The sequence below is a fragment of the Stegodyphus dumicola genome, chromosome 2, assembly GCF_044657685.1.
Source record: "Stegodyphus dumicola isolate Sdum_Otavi_A_Nest chromosome 2, ASM4465768v1".
NCBI classification, from domain to species: domain Eukaryota; kingdom Metazoa; phylum Arthropoda; class Arachnida; order Araneae; family Eresidae; genus Stegodyphus; species Stegodyphus dumicola.
Genome location: NC_140769.1, coordinates 163,528,836 through 163,553,857, shown reverse-complemented (window position 1 = coordinate 163,553,857; position 25,022 = coordinate 163,528,836). Strand labels below are relative to the sequence as shown.

Here is a 25,022-nt window from a genome sequence, read left to right as displayed (position 1 = left end):
ATCATTCTTGTAATACAGCTTTACCAGCAGAGCGCGGTCCTGCAGTGAAACACCCATGGCGAACGTCTGAGACGCAAAATGAGGAACAGCCTGATACCTGACGGCTTTATAACACTGAAATTTAACTAACATTTTATTTTACGTCTTCTTCCGCTTGCAGCACCATCTGTTGCTAACTTTTGAAACTAAATTTTTTCTTCTGCCATACGCTTTCCGCCTTCTTCAATAACATTCCTTTCAAATTTGACGTCATTTTCATGAGTGGTTCTTTTTTTATAGCGTTTTGAAACTTAAACTTTAATTATAATCACCCTGTACATACATTTCTGAATCTAGTCTTGATAATAGAAGAGTACCAATATGTTATCTCTTGAATGAAAGTTCTAGTCTGAAATAAGAACACTTCCTTTTTTGTTTCATGATTATACTAGCCTATTATCATAGAATTTCTTCGATGACCCAATGTGTGGTTAGGTATAATAAAATAGAAATTTTATACTATGAGGTTTAGAAGTACTGATTTTAATAATCATGTATAACTAAATGTTTTAAGATTGGTATTCTGCAATCTCTTCAAATATATTATCACCTCAAAAATTATCTTTCAAGCCTTTTAGCTTTTTCTCTTCTAATATTTCTTGTAAAGTAGTGATCCACGAAATTTTTATTAGAATTTCAAATGGTTGCTATTCCAGTAGTGTTGTAATATTACATTTGCACAACTACTCTTTTACTTGATTGTAACCATTTTTATTAGTCCAAAGGGGCTTTGTCCCTGAAGGACTATTGTTTTCATTTTACGATATTACGTTGGTTCACTATAAATGTCCGTTTCACTTTTCAAACTGTTGCCACCAAATGTTGAGTCCTGCATAATATATGAAGAAATTAAATGATGAAAAATCTGCATAAATGTATGAATATTTCTTGCATTATGATAAAACAACGGTGCATAGAACCATCGAATTTTGAATAACGTAATCCTACTGCGAATATGGGCATGTGAAAGCCCAAATTTGGAATTTGTTTTATTAGCGGTTTCATATTTTGTAAAACTTTAACAAATTTTTGATTAAAAACTCAAGGATTTCTGAGCAAGCAATGGCAACGTTGTACAGAAAAAACATTTTTACCTCCAGCGAGCGAGATTCTGTATCAGAAATTCTAAAGGTATGCTCAATTTAAAACTATTTTGCGATATTGCTCTTGAACTTAATTTTATGGTGCAAGTGCGAAGATTGTGATATTTAGTAAATAAAGGTAGCAGACAAAATGTTAAAAAAATGCCCCTTTGGACGTAATTTAAAATCTGAAACTTTTCAGATTTTTTTTTCCTCTTCTGAATTTGTTATCAGTGGGCTTTAGAGAAAATTATTATTATTGGGTATATTACTATAATAATTCATTCAAGAATGTAGTCTTTGTGCACTATAAATATGAAGTCAAACTAGAATACTATTAGTTTTTTGGTAGCTTCTTACAATTTTTTTTGCAGCTAAAGCAAAATTTCGCCAAATAATAATATTTGAACATGCGCAATGAACTTTTGACAGTCATTATACTATAAAAAATGACACTCTTAACAATACCTTCTGATGAGAAACTGGAGAGGAAAGAGTGTTTCATCACCTACTGCTTTGGAAAAGTTTCCAAATAACTATTTGCTAATTTTTAACCATTTCTGTACATGTGTCACCAGATGAAATTTAAAAAATTCAGTTATATGATTAACTTTTAAGGTATACTAGAAGTGCTAGTCATAATATTATAAATATTGAATAATTACCTCTCTCATATACTAAAGGAAGTTTCATTCTTCACATTTGAAAAAATGAGCAATTTCATCAAATCTATAAAGCCATTCTTTGCAGTCATGTTTCTATCCTATTTAATTTTATTTAACATGATATTTCACAAGGATTAATTAACTGTCTTAAATAAGAGATTCCTGTGTTTAATTTTCATTTTTATTTCATATTTTATGTTCATATTTCTATCTCCCAATTAAATTATTTTATGACAAGAGTTAGCCTAATACCTGCTATAGAATTATTGCCTGCTCAATCATTTTTATTTCTATATCAGGATATTCATTTAATTTGAATTCATTTGCATATGAAATAGGGATAATTAAGTGGTTTTTGAGGTATTTAAATATGAATAATCAGTAAGGAATTTTGAAATGACATAGTTTAAGTAATCTCATGCATAATTATTTTTAATTTTCTTTTGTGTTTCAAAAGCCATATTGTGACAAAATTATGGTAGAGTTGCTTTATATTATTTCATTCTTTTTAGTGTAAAGTATACTAATTATTTACTTTACTCAATGTAGCTTGTATATTCAATTTTTTAGGTAAAATGGGCTCATGAAAATTATTATCATGATTTAACTCATCCTTACACACTGAAACTGGCATCTGCTGATGCCAGTGGATTAATAGTGGTATGGGATGCCAAAGATGGAAGAACAATTTCTACTTTCTCTGAAACTGGAAAACCAGCATCAGGTCTTGCACTTCTTTTCTGATTGTTAACTGTGTTAAAATGTAAATGTCTGGGAGATTAATCTCGTAAGGGGGGACAGTCTGTTTTCAGTACTTTGTAATTTTAAAGCTAGTTTTTATTTTTTATTTAAAAGTTTTGTTTTCAGGTTATATATGTATATATAGTTTTCCAGAGAGAAGTTAGGTGCTGCATCTTTAATGTTTGTTTATGTTTCTTGAATTAATTCTTCTGCCCTTGCCTTAATGTACTTGCAAGAACTGTAAACAACTTCAAATGTTATTCAAATAATAGTTTTGTGAAACTGTATTGAGAAAATGAATCGGTTAATCTTTGGATTATGGTAACTTGGCGAAAATTTGGCGACCAACCCTGCTACAGCAACCTGCTAGTTTTGTATTGGACGCCATTTTGTTTTCACGAAGTAAAGGCATTTTTTTTTTTACTCAACATTTTTTCCAACAGTCTGCTAGCCGAATTACGCTTATACTAAAACTTTTATGGAACAAAAGTGTTTAATCATGACGAAGATTAGGTGCGAAATTGGGAGAAAGTGCAGAATCGCCCACTGCTTGCCGCGTTTTTAAGAATTGCACATACACGGTATCCATGCACACGTCGACCTATTTTCACTTAAAAAAAAATCCCAGAATTGCACAAAAATCGCATTGCGCACACTCTTGACTTTATCCATGTACACTGCTAAAGTCCTAGCTAGTAACCTTTATTGCCTTACCAAAATGTCACCAAACTACCTGTTACCATATTCCAAAGATTAGCCAATGAATCTTAAGACTTTAAAGATTTAACCATATATTTAATTTATTAAATTTTATTTATATCTTTTAATAAGTATAATTTTCAAAAATTGCATGCAAAATTATTTTTTGTTCAATTCAATCTTCAAGTTTTACTTTAATTGAAAACTTTTAATACAATTTTTTTGCTTTCTTTTTTTTTTTTTTTTTTTTAAAAAAAAGTATTCTTATATGACAGATTCGAGAAATCTGAAAATCAATGTTGTCTTTATGTGTGGGATGTATAAAGGGTGTAACTATAAAGCAAGTTTAATGCCATATTTCGGCAAATCATATTTATTTTTTGAGAAAGTTGTTATAGCTAAGGGCTTCATAACATTGCAAATCATGATGGGTCATGATTTTATTAAGATTGCTCTATTTATAATTAAATTTCTCTACATTTATTCTAAATTTTTCTTTTTACTATTCTAAGCATTTAACTTCTTAAAAATTGCAAACTTTTGAAATTGTGAAAAAGTTAATCTCTGCCTACTTTACTTACATATCATATGCTTTCTGTAAGAAAGACACATGTCTTTGTAATATCACTTGAAGAAAATGAATCTTTCTTTAGTTTAGTAGCTTGTGATATCAATTTAATTCTTGGAAAAGTCAGTATAAATGATTGGGAAAAAATATTTATAACAGCAAGGTAAAGGCATGTTGTTATCCAGGACAGATGATGTTTCAGGTGCAATTTAATAAAACACACAGGAAAACAGTTTATTTAAATTGATCTTTTGGGATATTTATCCATTAAGCCAAGCAACAGCCTGCATAGTGTGCCTTTCAGTCTGATGCTGCATATAAAGATAAGATTTTGAAAATAGGTACACATTTAAGCATGTTATCAGACCTAGGCAAAGAAACTCTTAAGTCATTTGTGTGATGGGAAAGATTTTTTTCATACTTAACAAATTATCACATAAACAATAAATTTTCATTAGTTTGATAACATTGCAAATATTATATTGCAAATTATGGTTTAAGATGTTCATACATATTTTTGCGATTCAAAAGATTTCAAAATTTGATTTATATTGAACTTATTTTCATACTAAATCATGATAAGAAAATATGACAGTGCAGTCTTGAGTCATTGCTTTAGAATCATTTAAAAAATACATCAAATTAAAAATGGAGGCCAGGGAAGGACAGTTAATGCTTACTGTATAACTACAAATAATAAAATTAATTGATGCTTGGTTACTGAAATAGAATTTTAATGTCTTAAGAATCATTATTTTCTTCACCTCTTTCTTTTTTTTTTTTTCTTTCTCTCTTTTGCTGTCTCTCTCTCTCTCTCTCTCTTTTTTTTTTTTTTTTTAATTAAAGCCAGTAATATTTTCCCAAAATATTATCATATTAATCTTTCTTCTTATCTGTTTAAGATCTTAAATTCATTTATGAAGAATACTGAGAATTTTGTATTAAATGATTGTTAAAGAAATGTTATGTAAAATCTATATAAATCAAGCATGAAATAATTTTAAAACAATATATAAAGAGATGATAAGAGTTATTTTAAATATTATCTATTACTTTGGTAAAAATTCGATTAAAGTGCCTTTTTTACAGAGCAATAAATGCACAAGACAGTAACCATGATGTTTTCTTAAACCTACAAATTAAAAAAAAAAAAAAAAAAAAAAAAAAGAATCTAATGCTTTATTTATTTTTTTGACAATTATTGGTAATTTTTTATTAATATCTCTATTTTAAAAGGAATGTTAAGTACAAAATTTTTGTATGATTTGTCATTTGTCTTTCACAAAGTTAAATCCTGTCTTTAGGATTTTTTGATTTAATTAGGACAATTTGATTGTAATTAGAATTCATATCATTACATAAGTATGGGTGATTCAGAATATATACTATTTTAAAATAATGCTTCTTTTATTTCAGATATTGATTGGCTTTCTGGTAGAGACAATTGTCAGCATTTATTAGTTGGTCTCCATCCTCCCTATTCTATGATTTTATGGAATACTGAATCTGGAACCAAGTTGTGGAAGAAATCATATACAGAATCACTTTTCTCATTTGCTTTTGATCCATTTTCGGAAAGTAATATAACTTGTAAGCAAAATTTTTGTATAAGCATTTTTATTTAATATTTTGCATTTTAGTAATCTGCATTATTTAACATTTTTCATTTAATTTTTTTTTCAACCTTGTTTGGTGCAGTTTTAGCTTCTGACTGTATATTATTTGTCGATGATTTCAATGTTCATAAAACTCCCTCAAGCAATGGCAGAAAATTCTACATATCCAATCCTACAACTGCCTCCTCATCATCAAGTAGCACTTCTTCAGATGATAGAAACAAAGCAGCTTCACGTAGCACAATCACAAAGAGGATGTGGCTTTTAGCTAAAGCAGATTCTCGTGCAAGGTTATTTATTTTATTTTCATTATTGTCTCTTAAAGGTGTTAACTTTTTTCATAATTTTGAAAAGTATTCTAAATTTTGTCTGGTGTCTAAATTTTATGAATCTGCTCTTTTTCTGCCTTTTAGCCAAATTTAGAGCTTCTGTTTATTTTTGAAGAAATATTGTACTGTACTTAAGTGCTTGATGAATGTAAATATTATACCTTGGTAGAAATTGGTATACTCTTTTCTTAATGTATGTTTTTTATGCAACATATAAATATCTTGTGATGGATATGCATGTGTGTATAATGTGCTAAAATTAATAAATTCATTTAAATGAATTATTTCCTTTTGATATATTATCTAAATTAATTGAATTTATTTTAGTTATTCATTAATTTAATTTATTTGGATTTGTTGTGCTTTTTCGGTCATCCTTATGCCACATGCTTGGTCAGTTTGCTTTTCATTCTTGGTTTCAGCTGAATTACACTTTTCTTTTTTGCCATGTAGAGTTTGATCTTTATTAATGAATAAGTTAACTACTTCATTTTGCTTAACAAAATATTATTTATAAAAATTTCTTACCTTTATTAAATTGTCCATTGTGTAATTCAGAAACATAGCTGTCCTATTATGCTATCTCTTGGCACTAACCCTACGAAGAGATATTGTGAGAATTGTAACAATCTATATTTTTTGAATTTTTTTGGTTTATTCTTTTCTATTATACTTTTTTATACATTATTAGCTGAAAAGGGCTAATAATGTATAAAAAAGTCTCGCAAAAACAATATTTTACTTTTCATTTGAGTCTGTTGCCTCAGCAAAATGTAAGATATTTATCTTTCAAATATAATCTGTTATTGATTAACAAACTGAGCTATTTAAAATCAGCAAATGCAGTTAAGAATATTTTTCTTTTAATTTTTAATCTGATTGATTTAAATAAAAAGGTATTTATTCATAATATATCTAATTAAAAACATTAAATATTTTTATAGAGCTACACTATATGTTTTATCACTTATATGTATAGTTCCCATGTTAGTCTATATGTATACTCATCTAGTATCGTAGGAAATATTTTTCTGTTTCACCTGAGCCATCACTGTTGATAATCTCTGCTGATAAAACATATTAAACTTTAAAGAGCTTTTTTGGCTGACTATAAAAATCTGAACCCTTTCAGATTTTGTTATTATTATTATTATTAATTTTTCCTTGAAGATTTAACTGTTCAGAAAAGATTATAAATTTATTCATTTTGTTTCATTTCATATTTATGTGTGTACACACACACGCCTTCACATTTATGTACATAGGATTTAATTGCAAGTGTAAATTGTAGTTATGGAGCAGTGAAGGCAAAACGTATAAAAAAATGTAAGCATATTTTAAAGTAATTAAGCTGTAAATAATAATAAAAACTACTGATTAAAATCTTATTTAAGGAGTAATAAATTAATAAGCCTTTAGTATAAGTAATCAACCATAAAAGAAATTCCATGTAAATCTAAGTTACTGACCAGTTTCGAAATTATAGCAGATTTGTGTATGTGTGTATCTATGCAATATTTTGAGAATTGTACTCTAGGTGCAACTTGGACATGTTTACTGCATAAGTGGAATGATAGATTTGCAGTTAGACGTGGCTGAATTCAACATGATTTTAATTATTAGTTAAAGCATTTCTGGAGACACAATGTATGCTTCACACATAATTATGGGTGCAATAGGCACACCACAATTTTATATGTGCAGTTACATTTTAGAATAATGGAAGGATTCAGTTAAGTAAAGAGACATCATTTAACAAGTGAGTTTAGGTGGCAAAAGAGAGAGTGCACAAGGCAGCTGAAATATTTATAGCTTGGAAATTCTTTGTTTGAATTCTGGATAGCGATTTTGCAATGCAGAGTACTGCAGGTGTTAGTGAAAATGTGAAGTGTGTGTAATTTAAATCAGAAATTATGAGGTTTAGTGTCAAAATTTTATTAGTGATTATCTTTCATATTTTACGTTTTACATATATGTGCACACAAAACTCTGCTATAATGAGCAATATATACTCATGTTGTCTTAAAATTAACAAAACTCACACTGATACAATTGACAATTTAGATTTAAGTACAATTGACAATTTAGATATAAGCCTCATAATTACAAAGAAGTGAAACATTTTGACAAAAGAAGAAATTTTAATTTTAACACTTTAAAGCTTTTTAATTGGGAATCGAACATTTAAAAAAATGTCATAGGAAATACAATATTTAATCAACTCTTTAGAATAAAAAATATTTGCTCAGAAGAGGCACAAATTAAAAAACTTCAGCTTCAACAACTACACATTCTAGCTGTTAGTATTTAGTTGCAAAATGCTGCTAAATCTTAAACTGACCATGAGATTAGAGGCTGAGAGTAACAAATATTTATAGTCTGTATAAATTTCTTGCATATTTGTAATTTGCATAGTTTGTAAGATATTACCTGGCTCTCTCTGTTATTTTGATAACAAGGCCGTTTTCTGTTCATTATTGCAGACATTTGTGTGAAGAATTTGACTTTTATTAACTCTCTGTTTAATTTTTCAGTACATTTGCAAAAAAATAATTTCTTTAACCTTCCAGCACACACGTATGCGCAAAATTTACGACAAATTCAGTTTTTAATGCACATTTTTCGCATATCGAAGCTGAGACGTCAGAAGATCATTTCTATTCCTCCTTTCTGCCCTTTCCCACATCATGGAATGTGCCATCATTTGACTTTTTTTTTTTAACTGGGCTTTTGTGCTACATGGCAGCTTTTTCATAAAAGTTATGACACGCGCATGGTCGTGTTTTAAAATTTGGAAAATATCTTTTTTCTGAAATATTTTGTAATTTTGTGTTATTAATTGCCGTGCATTATTTTTATTTGAATTCATGTGGCTCTGTAAATTTTATATCGGTTTCCATGCCAAAAAATATGTGCAACCAGCAACCAATATGTCGGATTCTTCAAGAATTATCTGATGAAGAAAAGGAAGACAAGGAAATATCTTCTTTTTATATTTTAATTACAATTATTAGACTTGTAGACTTATTTAATATATTGTTGGTTCTTAGCTGAGACAACATAATAAAAAACAGATAAAGATTTACTACCTTAATGGTATTTTATTGAACTACAAATAATACTATTATATTAACACCACATTCTTTATTTTTCAACTCTGGTAGCAAAACTAATTTTTTTTTTTCTTAAAAACAAAACACTGAATTTTAAAGAAATCAGTATGAAAACTATTGCCAAAAAAAGATAATTCAATAATATGCAAAGTGAACATTCATAATTATTAAAATATTTGTGAGTTTCTTTTAAATTAATTATTTACATTTCATGCCATTACATTTAAAGCGAATTAATAAAATAAGCAAATTTGGCATTTGGTTACTGCATTAGAACTCGGAGATTATAAGCCAAGTCCGCTTTTGCAGAAAATGAAAAGTCTAGCTACAGATGATTTTTCAGAAAAAGTGCTAAAATCTTTATGGTTCGGTAAACTGCCTGATTTTATAAAAAATATGCTCGTAAGAGATGAAAATTTAGAAAAATTTGCTGTGATGGCTGACAAAATGAGATGAAATCTGAAAAAGAAATTCATGCTGTTTCATCAGACATAAATGCTAATGATGCTTTATTTGCAAGAATAGAAAATTGATTCAGTGCAAATAAATGATTGTTCTAGATAAAAACTTGGAAACTATACAAAAGAAATACAATTTTTCTCTTGAAATGTCAACCATTTTTACTTCAACATTTACAGTTAGATAATCCTTTTCCAGGCAAGTATTTTTTTACAGGATATTTGAGAATCTGAAAGATGCTTGCTAGCTCTCTTTATAAAAGTCAGCATAAAATGTATGGGAAATAAAGCAAGCAAAAATCAAAAGCTAACTGAAAGTCATAAATAATAAATCATTTTCTGTCTCTTTTGTATCTCCCCATACTAAATAATATCAGCCTGCTTAAAAAAAAAAAAAAAAAAAAAAAAAAAAAAAAAAATCAGCTTCTTTTTTAAGTATATTTTATTCTCAAAGTTTGTTTTTAGAATCTTTGCTGCTTCATGAAATAAGATTTTAAAACTATTTGCTGGTAACTGAGGATTTTCTCCCACATTCTAAATAGAGGCTAAATACTAATGAATGCCTTCAAAAAATTTTCCTATTTTGACATCAAAACAGGCATTATGCTATGAGCAATAACCATAGTATTCTTGTAACATGATGGAATTTGGAAAAGGCCGACTGACCAAAGTATGCTTCTCTCATTGATTTGCTGGCGATCTTGTTTTAGATGAAAGTAATGATAAGGCTCTTAATCAAATTAATTTTGGAATTATGGAATGTATTTGGCTTGTATTCTAAGAGAACATGTTAAAAACTCTAAATCTTTTTGGAATGACAACCTTCAAACTTTGAAAGAGGAAAGAGATAGTGCCAGACATATTGCTGAATTTACTGGCAGACTGCAATATTGTAATTCTTAGAAACATGCCACTCTAAGAAGGGAGATCTTGTAGGTTAAACATACCTCCTTTCAGACTTTTGTGGGTGATTTGGACTATTGTAAAGATGGTTATAAAGAATATAAATTTCTGTCTACTCTGAATGGCAAGCAACATCAATCTTGCAGACATCCTATTAAGATACCTGGAAAATTGCTAACATCCAAGTAAGATATTATGAAAGCTTTTAATAAATTTTATTGGAAAAATAGTAGTTTTTATACTAGATTCTGTTTTACTAGAAAGTCTTTGTCTTCTGTTGGTGATTGCACTTAATGGGACAAACTTATTAACTCTCCTTTTACTAGTGGTGAATTTTACAGGCCCATGAAGTGTCTCAAAAGAAAAAAGTGTGCATGACCTGACAGGGTCTTGCCTGAATAAACTTGAACTTGGCCTCAAAAAACTCCTTTAATCTTTATAAATAAGATTTGGGCAGGCACTTTTCCTAGGCCTCTGGAGGAAGGCAAATATTATCCCAGTTGTGAAGCCTGGTAAGAGCCCTTCTGATTTACAGAACTATCAACCAATTTCTGTCACCTGTACCCTTTGCAAATTGGCAAAGAAAATGGTTGTGGGTAGATTACAAAGAGAATGGTTGTGGGTGTGCAGTTTTTTCTGGACAGCTTCCATAATATTTAGTAGAGAGAGGCTGGCTTTAGAAAGGGGTACAATACTACTGAACAAGTTGCCTATTTTTCAGTGTATCAAGAATGGTTTTCATCGGAAACAAAGCTTCCTTGTGGTTTTTATTGATTTTAAATCTGCTTTTGACCAAGTCTGGAGAAGACTCCTGAGAAAGTTATTGAATATAAATATTTCTAATCATCTATATCAATGGATTAGTGACTTTTTGAGTCGGCAGTTCATTAATGTACTTTGGGAGTGCTCTTTCTGGTTTTAAACAAACAAGACAAGGCCGTCCCCAGGCCTCTATTTTAAGCCATATACTTTTTAACATTTTGATTAATGACCTTATTGACAATATTAATAAATCTTTACAGAATGTACAATCTCTGTTATACACAGGTGAACTTGTTTTATGGATTACAGACAAGGACATTGCCCAATTGGAGATAATTCTGGACTCAGCTTTAAAAGTATTTACCAAATGGACAGACGAAAATGATGTTAATAAAACCACGTTAATGTTAATAAGACCACATTTGAACTGTTTAAGCATTAAAAGTACTATGTAAATCTTACTTATAAAAATCAAGCTTTGTCTAGAACTGTTGCAGTGGGGATTGTTTTGGTCCCAAAACTAAACTGGAATACATAGGTATCTAGAACGACTGGAAAGAGTAACTGAGTGCCCGAGTCTCTTAAAAAGAATTTCTGGTATGAAATGGGAATCTTCCCAGGATGTACTTACCACAACTTACACCTCTTACATTTGTCCAGTTCTCGTTTATGGTGCAGAATTACTTATAACAGCATTTGATTCCAGCCATATAACAGCATCTGAATTGCAAACTGGCCTACCTAATTTGGCTGATTGCCACCTGATAGCTGCTTCGACTATGGGTGAAAGATTCCTTCATAAAGATACCTCTTGGCCTAACTATGTTCCAGTTCAATCTATACTAAAGACATAAAACTATTTTCTTTTGATGACTGTTCAACTATCAAGAAATATGGGGCTTTCCTTAAATCATTAGAATATTTTTAAACCTAATGCCTTTCCAGGCTTTTTGCATCATGCAAAAAAACAGAAGCTTTTGACTTGATTACTAGTGCTGAAGAGAGTTCTCTCCATGTTGAACTTTTAAAACTGTAGTGCTGGCCACTATCTATGAGAGGTATCCTACAGCTCACTGGAATCATATCTATACTGTTGGCTGGAGGGGCTGGTGTTGGTTTCTTTTAAGAATTATTTCAATTGAGTGAGGCAGTTGGGCACTTTTGTGGCAACTTTGATGCTGAATTGCATGCCATTTTGATGGCCCTCTGTGTCATTAAAAATACAGCTGATAAAATATTATTCCAGTTGTGGGGTCTTAGACTGCTATTCAAATTATTACAGGTTATATGTTAAATATTGACTTTGCATCCACTGAGTGCAAATTACTGATTAGCTCTCTAATTGAGTCAGGAAGAGATGTTGTCTTGCAATAGATTCCCAGTCATAGTAATATTCCTGGTAATGAGCAGGCACATGTGCTCGCTAAGGAGTATTATAGTTGTAACCAACCTGAATTACATATTCCTTTTAGAAACATCAAATGGACTATTAGAGAGTGCATTCATAAGGCCAGACTATTTTATTACAAGGATATTGCAACTGCTTCATATCGGACAAACAGATCTGTGTTTCTCTGCCAAGAGGTTGGTGTGGCTTGCTGCAGATTCATGATGCAACATGATTACTTACAGGCTTATCTTTTTAGATCTCGACTTGCTGACTCCACAGACTGTGAGCTATCTTGCCTCTACTTCAATGACTGGGCAGCATCTTTTTTCTTGTACTGCTTTGTGAGATGTTCTTTCATCAGACTTCTTTATGATTCTCCAAACTACAAGGGCAATTTCCTTTATTTATTGGACTGCCAGGCACCATGTGCTCAGAAGAACCTAGGCAAGTGAAATTAAAAAAAAATAATAATAATCTTATTGTTATTCCATTTCATCCTTTTGTCAGTTGCAAAAGGTTGAGGGAAAGGAGATGGGGAAACCTGCTTTCATCTTTGTCAGTTCAGCATCAGCCTCCTCGACGTGCCCACTGGTAACTATGTTGGCTCGGGTTTTGGCCTTGGCTGGCATAGGCTAATGATGCTGGACAACCCATCCCTTGGGATCGAATGGTAGGAATTTCTGGAACTGACCATTTTAGGGAGGAGACCCGAAGTTCTTCCAGACCACTGGATAGACTTGTGCCCTGACAGCTTCGGTTCCTTGGGTAGATAATCAGTCTTCACAGGGACTAGAACCGTCATTTATATGGTGGTAGATGCAGGCTTGGCAGGGACCATACTGGTACTGTCGTGTCTGTGACCTTGGATGTGGGAACACTCTCATGTAGATATTAAGGGCTGTACCTAGGGGGGGGGTTGGCTTCCTGGTCAGTCCCTGGTGATATATGGTGGCTATGAACATGAGAAATCCCCGCGGGCTGATCGCTGGGTGTGGTGCCCCTCCGTACAGTCTCTGAGTGGGGAGAGCTATTAATATTCCCTGGCAGCTCAAAGAAGCAGCCAGGGAATGGATGATCCACTCTTGGTGTTTATGTCAGTTACAAAATGGCTCAGATTCTTCAGAAGTTCAACTTTCAGGTAATTTTTCTCACCTATCAGTAAAATTCACTGTTTAGTTCTTAAAGATTTCATTTCTAGTTTTAATTCTTGGGAAATTTAAAGCATATTATATCAGTGGGGTTTATCATGTATTGGCCAAACTAATAAATAAATAAATAAATAAAAATTTCATATCAAGTAATGCAAATCTTTTGTTCGAAGGAGAAATGAGCATATCTTCAAAGCTAATCATAGCTGGGCTCTTAATCACAATTTTGATTCTGCAGATATTATCCATAAAGCTTTTTGAGTTGGTGAATTGGATTTTCTCGAAGATTTTCATTTATCTTTTTTAGTTAATGATCAATTAACTCCAAACCAGTCTTAATGCTTTTAGAATTCTAATATCTTAGTTTTTCACATTTCATTACTATTTACTTCTGCAGATGATGCTATGTTTGTGTTTGCTTCTTTGTCTATTCCTTTTGATACATATACAGTCGCTGCTACTCTCATTTTGCAAAGAAAATTTTTGCTTCTGGAGAAGAGGCACTTCAGTCTAATTGCCCTCAAAATCAATAACCTTTTATTCAAAATAAGGTTATTTTTTTGTCTAATTTTTAGATGATGCAATTTAGTAAGATATAAGCATGTTACTATTTTTAAGATAATAGGGGAAATAAGTTAAAAAAGGAAACTTTCAAGGTTACTGCAAATTTAAGTTTTACTTTTATCATTACGTGTACATATATATTATATGTTTAATTTCAGTGAAGAAGGAGTGACTCTTCAGGAATGTTTAAATCTGACTTATCATAAATCCTACCGTCATCACCTCCTGTTATTGTATCCAAAAGAAATACTCATTTTAGATTTAGAAATCAACCAGGTATATATTATCAAATTTCTTTTTTATGCAATGTTAATTTGTAATTATATCAATGCATTTAATAAAAGTAAATGGGATTTCTTTGCCACATTATCACTTTTTTTTTTTTTTTTTTTTTTGTAAGCTACCTTTTAAAGCAGTTATATGTAACCAATGAAGAAAGTAGTCTGAAGGTACTAAAATTACAGTCATTCTGCAGCTTTTTAACATATTGAGCACCACTGTGTATATAAAAAAAAGTTATTTTTGTTGCTAGTATTTTTTGAATTAATATAACATAAGTATGACCCTAATGTCATATAATGTATTTGTAAAACATAATATTTATATCTCTTTTTAAGATTATAATTAGTTTGCATTCATTTGGATACATGAAGTCCATGTGGACAAAAAATTCTATTCTGTCTACATATCTATTTTGTCAAAAAACTATGTTTTCCTACCTGGGCCACCGAAAACCATTACTTCATTCAGTTATATATATAATTTGTTTCCTTAGAATACATCTGGACAAATTTGAATTCATATCACTGTATCTAAACAAATACAAGTCACCTGTTAAGCTATTATGTGATGTGTGTATTTGGATACTGAGCTTAACATGTTAATACAGCATTTTTCATTCTGTGGTTTGCACCACAAGCCATCTTTAAAGCCTGCCCTTATGGTCCTCCTAAATTTCCAGAAAGAGTCAAAAAATAAAATTAAAATTAACTGTGTATACCATACTACAGCTGAAAATCTTAGAAGTTTTGAAATTACATATTGTAATCGTCTATCATTTTTCTCCCAAAACTAATATTTTATGAAATTTATTACCGGTTACTCTTTTTACTGGCTTTTCACTCTAGACTTAGCAACAAAAGAGGGATTTAAAGCAATAACTCTTGAGCTTCTTGCCATTCTTTCACTGCACATCTGGTGGTACCCGTGTAATCCTTTCGGAGACTATCTCAGTGCATCACAATGTGCCAAAGTGCAGAACATTTCTTTTTATGTCTTTAATGATAGTTTTGGAAATGCACTGAAATGTCACTTATACCAATAAATTGCACCTCAGCTTGTATTCATGCCGAATTTTTGCATGAATGTTTTGATTTTTGTTTTTCTGATTGAGGTTGGGAAAATTTAATAAAATATGCAAAAATCTGTGTGAATTAGGTCCAGAAATTCAAATTAGATTGATTTCCAATTTCTGCTTTTTATAGCTAGTCACAGGTAACTTTTAGGAAAATATATGCAGTTGATTCGTCATTTGCCTGTTAGTCCAATAGTTATTTGAAATCCTTATGTGACAGATGTTAGTAGTTGTCTCTGTTATATAGTGCCCATTGTACTTATGAGTTTGGTTTGGTTTATGGGATTTCGGCAAAGCCTTGAGGGCTGTCGTCTGCCTAAGGGGAGGGATGTCTTCATAGAGGACTTATACAAATTACACATGGAGAAAACCACAAAAACGCCCATGCAACCAGCCCATTTGCAGGATTCGTACCTCAGACTGAAGTACCAGTGTTCAGCAACTTTTTGCTTGGCTACTTGTGGGCTTTGTACATACTGGAAAATTATCTTTGGATCTTTAAAAAGAAAAGAATGCAATAATACCCTTTGCTTTGACACGCTAATAGTGCAGAATCTGTGTATGATTATGATATTAATATGCTAGTGCCATTTAAGAAACATGTACTGGTACTCATAATTATTCAAAGAAAAAATAGTTTTGTAAATAAAACAAGAGTTATTTGGAATTTGGATTAATTTGGTATGGTAATGAGAGTGAGCTGAAATGTCAGTGCATGTGTATTATGCAATGCTTACAAATGATTGTACCAAACCTACGAAAATGAAACCACACTTAACCCTCTCACTGCTTAATTTTTTATCAAAATAAGTTCAAAAATTTTAATTATATATTTCAAATCTACATATATTTTAGAATTGAAATATACAAAAATTGAGAATTTCTAGGATTCCTTTGCAGATAGTGATGAATCTGAAGATTCATTTTCCATTCAAAACATTCGACAGTGGTGCAAAGTTGATACACAATACAAAAATGTTTTGTAAAAGAGTTTTTTTTTTTTTTTCCAGCATAGAATTAAATCACAGAAAAATTTTTGTCAGAACATTGAGATTAAAGAATAATCATGTAAAAGCAAAAATTTTTTAATTAATCTTGGTTAAATTATGATTTATTTAATGAAATACAAAGGTAAAATGTATATATTATTGAAAATTTGCAAAATATTCACAAAACACGTATTAGAAATTAAGTTTAGTATGATAAATTTTGATACAAGGCTTGAGGCAAAGTCCTGCCTCGCAATCTTTGCATCAAAATCACATTTCATTGAGAATTTTTTTGTCAGTTTCAGCTTTTTTTTAGCAATAAAAAGTCACTATCTCCGAGCCTCTTTCTTGATGGGTTTGGGGGATACATGGCTCAAAAAATGTTGAGTAGTTAGTCTCATGGGATTGAGAATTGAACTACATCTTCCAGGATAAACACTGGAATTTCCATCAGAATATTTCTGAATGCTTAGCTCAATACTTTGCAAGTAGAGCTTTAAAAGTGTTATATTTTGCAATGGCTTATCCTTTTTATAAAGGATATAAGTATTCCACAGTGATTACCAAGGAAAGGAAATGAAGCAGGAGCTGATGGAACGTTTTGCATATCAACTTTGCACCACTGTTGAACATTTTGAATGGAAAATGAATCTTCAGATTCATCACTATCCGCAAAGCAGTCGTAGAAATTCTCATCAGTTTCGCTATAACTATCTTTAGTATACTTGAAATCAGAGTCAGAACTGCTATCAGTGTCAGAAATATTGTCAGGAATGTACATTATATTACTTGTGAAACGTTTCCTGCCAGACATCTTTGAGCTTTGAAAAGAGTAGGCAAAATGGTGCAAAACATGCCAGTATATTTTGCAGAAATATGGACCACTAATGCCATCTGTTAACCTGGATCTGAATAAACAATTAAACATCAAAGAAAAGCCAAAATGAAACCATGAATGGGAAAAGAACATGTTGCACAGTTAAATAGACGGAAAAAATGCATCCCTGCGAAAATCGCGGGTTGCACAAATTTTGCTAGCTCTGCATTGCCGGTGAAAGTCTTGGGAAACATAGCAAGAGGGTTAAAGATGAAACATGCAAGTGTAACCTGTCAAATTTTTCAATGTTGTGTTAAACTGAATAAAGAAATCAAAGTTGTTTCTAATATAGATTTGTCAACTAAAAAGCTTTTAGAAGCTTTATGCATTTCATATCTTCACATCTCGAGAAGGACATCCCATTCTATAGGTGAGACTTTAACACTTCTAGTTACAAAAGTTAAAATAATTTATAGCAAAGGATTATTTAAGGACATTGATTTAATACCACTCTCAAACGATATAAACAATATGAAACAAACTTCAAATAAAGTGGAATCAATGACATGGCTAATAACAAAGAGTCTGGATTTATGAATGGCCTAAGAGAATGTCTAATTCACTTCAGATAGGCAAGCAACAGATGTTTCATCAATAGGCATATTGAATGTTGCAGCTAGAGCTTTGACACCTTAATGTTGCCTGAACCCATTGTTTTATTCACAGGTAAGCCTTCAAAACCAAAAGTCTGTTCTCTTAATTCAAAACCATATTAAGAGACAGCATTAAGCTGAATATTTTTATTATGGCCAAACCTTTCAATAGCAGAATATTTTCATTACTTTCTGATAATTAAATGAACTTCTTCATTTTGAAGTTCATTGACTTGAACATTTTGAAGTTCATTGACCAAATGAAAAGAGAGATTTTTACAGGATAAGATACTCTGAAGGTTCTCTGAATTAAAATCAATATTCTTTTTATTTGTAAATGAAATTAATTAAGATTTCTGATCATTTCTTGATGATCATATGTAGCTAAGACGATTTGCATATCTTTCACATGTATTCTTGAGACTGAATCAATTAAGTCTCCAATAGAATAGAGGTAATTATTTAATAATTTCTAAAAGATCATGAGAAAATAAAGGGGTTTGAGAGGAAACTTGGTTTGTGTGCTAGTTTTACGAAACAGAAATTTTTCATCATTACCAGTTTTAGAATCTCTTTTAGTAGAAAACAATATTATTTTTGGGAAAGAGTTATATAATGAAATTTGCTTCTATCTCGAAACTCAAAGGTTACAGTTTGAAAGTTTTTTTCCAAGTGATAAATATGATGAATCTGATGGGTTTGTGATCTTTCCGTTGCTATACTGAAAACAGGAAACTGTCTTTGAATGACACTGAATATCACTGAATGAAAGAGAACAAACAATTAATTGAAGTCTAAGATGATACTAGATTTAAAATGAAATTCCAAGCAGAAGATGTGTTTAATTTCTGGACCTCATTACCTGTGAAAATGAAATGTTAATTGTATACAATGACAGTTTAAAAATTGTAATTTGGTTTGCTTCTAGGTATCTGTGTGGGAAAGGGTTTTCATCACCAACTCAAATAAAAGCAATGAACCAATATTGACTTATGAATATATATGTATGAATGCATTTAACATTTAAGTTTATCAGCATACATTCAAATAGCTGTGCAAGAATCAGAATCAGCTGTGAAGAATATTATAAAAGGAGATAAAGACTTTTAATATTCCTTTACAACTAAAGTTTTTATGAAGTAAAATAAACATTAAAATAATACGAAAAGGAAAATAATATGATTTCTAATAACTGTAAATCTTTGGTATATGAAGTATAATGAATTATAAAAGAGTGAAAATCTTACATTTGAAATTTTTGCATATCACTTTTTATTATATTTCTTGAAAATTTAATTTTTATGACTATATTTTTATGCAGAGCAGACATTTCTTATTACAGTCAAAAGTCGTTAATTCGGACACCCACAATCCGGAATGATCTATAATCCGGACCTCAAAGCTACAAACTTTCTGCGCATGCGTCGCGTTGACGCATGCGCATAAGACCTTTGTGGCTGTGAATATGCTTGTGCGTGTGCACAAAATACATTTACGAGTGCACATTTAATGTATAACGTACGGTATAAGCTAAGATAAAATTATCTAATTATCTATTTCAGTTAATGTTGCAGATTGTGTTGTTCCTTAATCTTCGAATTGAATCCAGCTTATTATTTTTTGCAGACTGTTAGAGCAATTTTATAAAAGTAAGCTTGAACTTTCGATTATGTCAAATAGAATTTCTGATATATATTTATTAATATGTAAAGGATCTACAAAGCGAAAGTATATTTCGAAGTTCATTAAACAAAAAGTGGAATTGCTGCAAAAAATGGATAAAGGCATATCCTTTGTTTATCTAAACTTTAACGTTTGTTTATGTAAACTTTGTTTATCTTTAACGCTATGGCGGGCGCACAGTGAATTGGAAGTTGATCTGTCAGCACTATCCTTATCTTCAGGGCAGATGTTTTTTATTTTATTTGGCTTATAATTCCTTACTAAATGTAGTATTTCATCTCGATGTACTCCGTCTTTGATATGATTTAAATCAAATTCCTCGTCATTATAATTCGCTTCCGATAGCGAAGAAAGTGACAGAGGTTATTGAAAACGAAAAAATTTCAGTTGACGAATTAGTCGGTAGACACAGCAATTATAGGACTTGAACAGCGGAACTTTGTAACTGAACAAAAAATTATGTCTGTTTATAGAATTAAAGAGAATGTATTATCACATAAAAAACGAAGCAACTTAAACAACTTACATTGAAAGAAATGTTTAATAAAGTAAACAAAAATATTTTTTTTTTTAAAATTTTGATACCCTTTAGATCATAATTGTTCTTTATTTCATAAATTATGGTTTCATATTTTTAATTTTATAATTTCTGCATGCCATCTTACCAGATTTAAACTGATGATCTATAATCCGGAATCGCCCGAGGAGTCCGGATTAATGACTTTTGACTGTACTGTATTTTTATGCAGAGCAGAAATAAAGCTAAAATAATTGGAAATGACTTTAGAGCAGAAATAAAGCAAAAATAATTGGAAGTGCCTGAAGATTAGGTACATCATCTCTCATCTGTGTTGCTGATATGTTAATTATTGAATGGTCAGCAGTTTTAAAAATTGGAAAAGGTTGAATAATATATACAGTACTTAGAATTTTAGATCTGATTTTTCTATTTATTTCTGAGATGGGCATATTTAGTGTTTATAAATGCATTGCTTTATAATTGCACTAATTTTGAGCAAAATGAGTCCAAAACTGTGCATTTTGCTTATTAATTTTTAAATGTTCAACATTGACATATGTTATATTATTATACAAATTATATATTGCCTATAAAAATATTTAATATTTTGAATTTTCTGGCATAAAAGTTTTCATATCTCTGTCCTACTCTGTATGTGTATTTCAGACTGTAGGAATAGTATCAGTTGAACATACAGGTTCACCTATGATGCAGCTGTTTTCTTGTAGACAGAGGGATGTGTTTTACATTCTTCATGAGTCAGGTAGTGTGTCTTTTCGTCTGCGGCATAGAGGACGTAATCAAATTGCAGTTGCTACTCCATGTGAATGTAAGTGAAATTACTATTTTCTCTTTTTTAAGTTTGTAATTTTTTTTCATGCATTCATAGGCTTACCAAATGCCCCATTTTGAATGGGATTGTCCCAGTCTTTCCTGCATCTTGGCGTGCTTGTCATTTTGACCCCGTTATTTAAAATTTTAAATATATGAGAAGTGAAAATAATGCAGCCTTGGGAAAAAAAAAAAAAAAAAAAAAAAAAAAAAAAAAAAAAGGTAATTTGGCAATTAAAATATCTTCTCTGTTCTACTCATTGTTGCCAATCTAAATATTTTGTATCTGAGTGTAAGTACTTTAAGTGTAGATGTTTGCCATCAAAATTACAGTATATGGCATTACAAATTTAGATGTTTTATTTTTAGTCCAGATATTTTTCACAAAATTTATAATAGTGCAGGTAAAGGATAAAAAGAATAGGAATTTGTTTGAAATTACTCAATAATGCATTAATATTTTTATCCATAGTTTGTAGCCTTTCACATCAAAAAGATTTTAGTATTATATTTGATATAATTTTATATCTTTTTCTTGCTGTAAATTTTTGGGATTCAGGTTTATAATCTTATTATGGCATGATGCTAATTAAATATTCTTGTTGGAATACTGTCCTTTTATTCAATTTATGTTTTCTATTTGACTGCTACAAATTTATTTTATAATCTGAAAAATGAATATTATATTTATATCTATGAGCAATATTGTTTTTTTTAATGGGTTTGGTTATATTAGCACCTACATAAAAAAATCTCATAATAATCTGAAAAATGAATATTATATAAATATCTATGATCAATATTGTTTTTTAATGGGTTTGGTTATATTAGCACCTACATAGAAAAAATCTCATAATAATTACTGTATACAGTCAAAAGTCGTTAATTCGGACACCCATAATCCGGAATGATCTATAATCCGGACCTCAAAGCTACAAACTTTCTGCGCATGCGTCGCGTTGACGCATTACATGCGCGTAAGACCTTTACCGCTGCGAATTTGCGTGTGCGCGTGCGCAAAATACGTTTACGAATGCGCGTTTAATGTATAACGGACGGGATAAGCTAAGCTAAAATTATCTAATTATATATTTCAGTTAATGTTGAAGATTGCGTTGTTCCTTAATCTTCGAATTGGATCCGGATTATTATTTTTTGCAGACTGTTAGAGCAATTTTATAAAAGTAAGCTTGAACTTTCGATTATGTCAAATAGAATTTCCGATATATATTTACTAATATGTAAAGGATATACAAAGCGAAAGTATCTTTCGGAGTCCATTAAACAAAAAGTGGAATTGCTGCAAAAAATGGATAAAGGCATATCCTTTGTTTATCTAAACTTTAACGTTTGTTTATCTAAACTTTGTTTATCTTTAACGCGGCGGCGGCGTGCATTGAATTGGAAGTTGATCTGTCAGCACTATCCTTATCTTAAGGGCAGATGTTTTTATTTTATTTGGGTTATAATTGCTTACTCAATGTAGTATTTCATCTCGTCTTTGATATGATTTAAATCAAATGCCTCGTCATTATAATTCGCTTCCCATAGCGAAGAAAGTAACAGAGGTTATTGAAAACGAAAAAATTTCGATTGACAAATTAGTCGGTATTCTCGGCACAGCAATTAACGGGACTTGAACAGCGGAATTTTGTAACTGAACAAGAAATTATGTCTGTTTATAGAATTAAAGAGAATGTATTATAACATAAAAAACGAAGCAACTTAAACAACGTACATTGAAAGAAATGTTTAATAAAATAAACAAATAAATATTAAGCTTTTTTTTTTTTTTGTAAATTTTGTAAATCATAATTGTTCTTTATGTCGTAAATTACGGTTTCATATTTTTAATTTTATAATTTCTGCATGCCATTTTACCAGATTTAAACTGATGATCTATAATCCGGAAAAATCGATAATCCGGAATCGCCGAAGTCCCGACGAGTCCGGATTAACGACTTTTGACTGTATATCTCTGTATAAGTTGAAAATTTTAAATAAAAATATATGCATTTTCCATTCCTGACATCCATATTACAACCACTGGATGTCAGTATAAATAAGCTGTTCGAGATGAATATGCTGATGTATTGGGCAGAAGGGATACAATTTGATTTGCCTACTAAAAACCAAAGGTGGCAATATTCGAAAGCTGGACATAGCTTTAATTGCACATTCGGTGAAAGACACTTGAGACATAATTCCAGCTGAAATGATAATCAAATCAATTATAAGTGTTGCATGTCCAATAACTTGGATGTCACAGAAAATGATGTAATCTATCCAAGTGACAATAGTGATATGAGCTGTGATGAATTGTGCAATGAAATTTATGATGATTCACCAATGACTGAAAAGGAATTTCAGGACATATTTGACAATTCTGACTCTGAATCTGAATTTGAAGGATTTGAAAAAAATTCTTTGAAAATTTTGTATGTATTTTGAATTTTTGTTATGTGCTAAAATAAATGGAAATAAATAAAAATTCACTAAATCATGAGTGAAATTTTATTGAGAACATCGGCATGTTTTTTTTTTTTTTTTATGTCACCGGTGCCGCTTATGTGACAAGTTGTTTTCCTCGAAAGTGAGGGGCTCGACCTATATGCGGGGTCGACTTAAACACGGATATATTCGGTAGTTTTCATGAAACCAGAAAAAATATATAGTTGTTTGAAAGAATTTAATAGTATAGATTATCTTTTTCAATAGTGATTTAGTGCTAAATAATCAATTTTTTACCCCTTTAGGTTCAGATACAGGTGTGAATTCAAATGATGCTAGCTTGGAAGTAACTTATGACCTCCAGTGTCAGTCTGATGCTTTAAGACTCACAAAACATGCAAAAATAACTGGAATGGCTGTTTGCCCTCTCAGTGAAACCAAAATTGCCTTACTGGTCAGTGACGGTAGGATTTTATTTTTGGAAGTTGCAGCTATGCAGAAGGTTGGTTTTTTTATTTTAAAATTGCTTCATCCTGTACTTGACTGTCTAAATTTTTTCTGGGTTTAAAATTAAATAATATTGATGTCTTAACTGATGTGCAGTTCAGGTTTTTGTCATGAATGTAATATTCATATATTTATAGATTTAAAATGCAGAGTGGAAATTGAAAGTAATATATATATATAATTAAATTATTCATAAACATGATTTCCTTGGGAAATGAAAGATTGGATCGGATTGAATTTCATTCAGTAGACAACAGGAAAGAAATACAATCAGATCTCAATAATTGTCAGTGATTTTGTTGAGAAGGGCTTGGAAAATCAGCCTTTTTCCTTGGAATCAACAGTAATTAATATATATTTTTTATATTTTGAAAGTTTTTTTTATAAAGGTTTTTTTTCTACTTAGTTAAATCACATAAAGTTTTATAATAACAGTAGTTTAGTTAAATCACACAAAGTTTTATAATAACAATAGTTTATAATCTTCGTTTTCCGAGAGGATAACCTGTATTAATAATTTAATCCTAGCTGCATTGGTGCTAGTTTTTAGCTTTAAAGGTCGATTTTTATCTTTTTTAACCCTTTTCACTAAGTATTAATTATATACGTACACACACACATATATATATATATAGATAGAGATTCAAATTTATTAATTTGTCAATGTTATCAAATTTTCCATGATAAAGCATTCCCAGTGAAAAATTAATTAAACTGTCAGTGTTTGTTTCATGTGCACAATATATTATGTATGAAATTTTAGGACTGAAATTTTTCAACTAATCTGAGCAAAATTGCCAAACAATAACAACTGGCAATGATTGCATCACATTTTGAATTGACTTCTTTAAACAAAATCTGCTTTTGTAAAGAAGTTAAAATTAAATTTTTTGTTTGATTTTATGCAGTCGATACGTACTGTTATGAATTCAAATCTTGAACAGCAAGAAGCAGTATGTTGGTTTATGCAATTGATTATTAATAGTAATTATTCTTATTAATCTCCTTTACTTTTCAAATTTGAGTATTACTGTTATATCGTTGCACATGCATGTTATATTGAAAGTAATCCTTTTGAGCGCATTTCAGATATTCAATACAATAAAATGATACTAAGAAAATTAAAGAGCATGCCCAACA

The 25,022-nt window shown here is 30.5% G+C and overlaps 1 protein-coding gene across 1 annotated transcript in view; it reads left to right on the top strand.

Moving 5' to 3' along the window:
* LOC118199333 (WD repeat-containing protein 11-like) overlaps nt 1–25,022 on the top strand; it is a 153,600-nt gene that overhangs the window by 13,668 nt on the left and 114,910 nt on the right. Inside the window, exons 4-9 of the mRNA XM_035371166.2 lie at nt 2,357–2,510; nt 5,211–5,384; nt 5,493–5,700; nt 14,236–14,353; nt 20,760–20,922; nt 23,681–23,877. Coding sequence (XP_035227057.1) covers nt 2,357–2,510; nt 5,211–5,384; nt 5,493–5,700; nt 14,236–14,353; nt 20,760–20,922; nt 23,681–23,877 — 1,014 coding nt within the window. The remainder of the gene's footprint in view (nt 1–2,356; nt 2,511–5,210; nt 5,385–5,492; nt 5,701–14,235; nt 14,354–20,759; nt 20,923–23,680; nt 23,878–25,022) is intronic.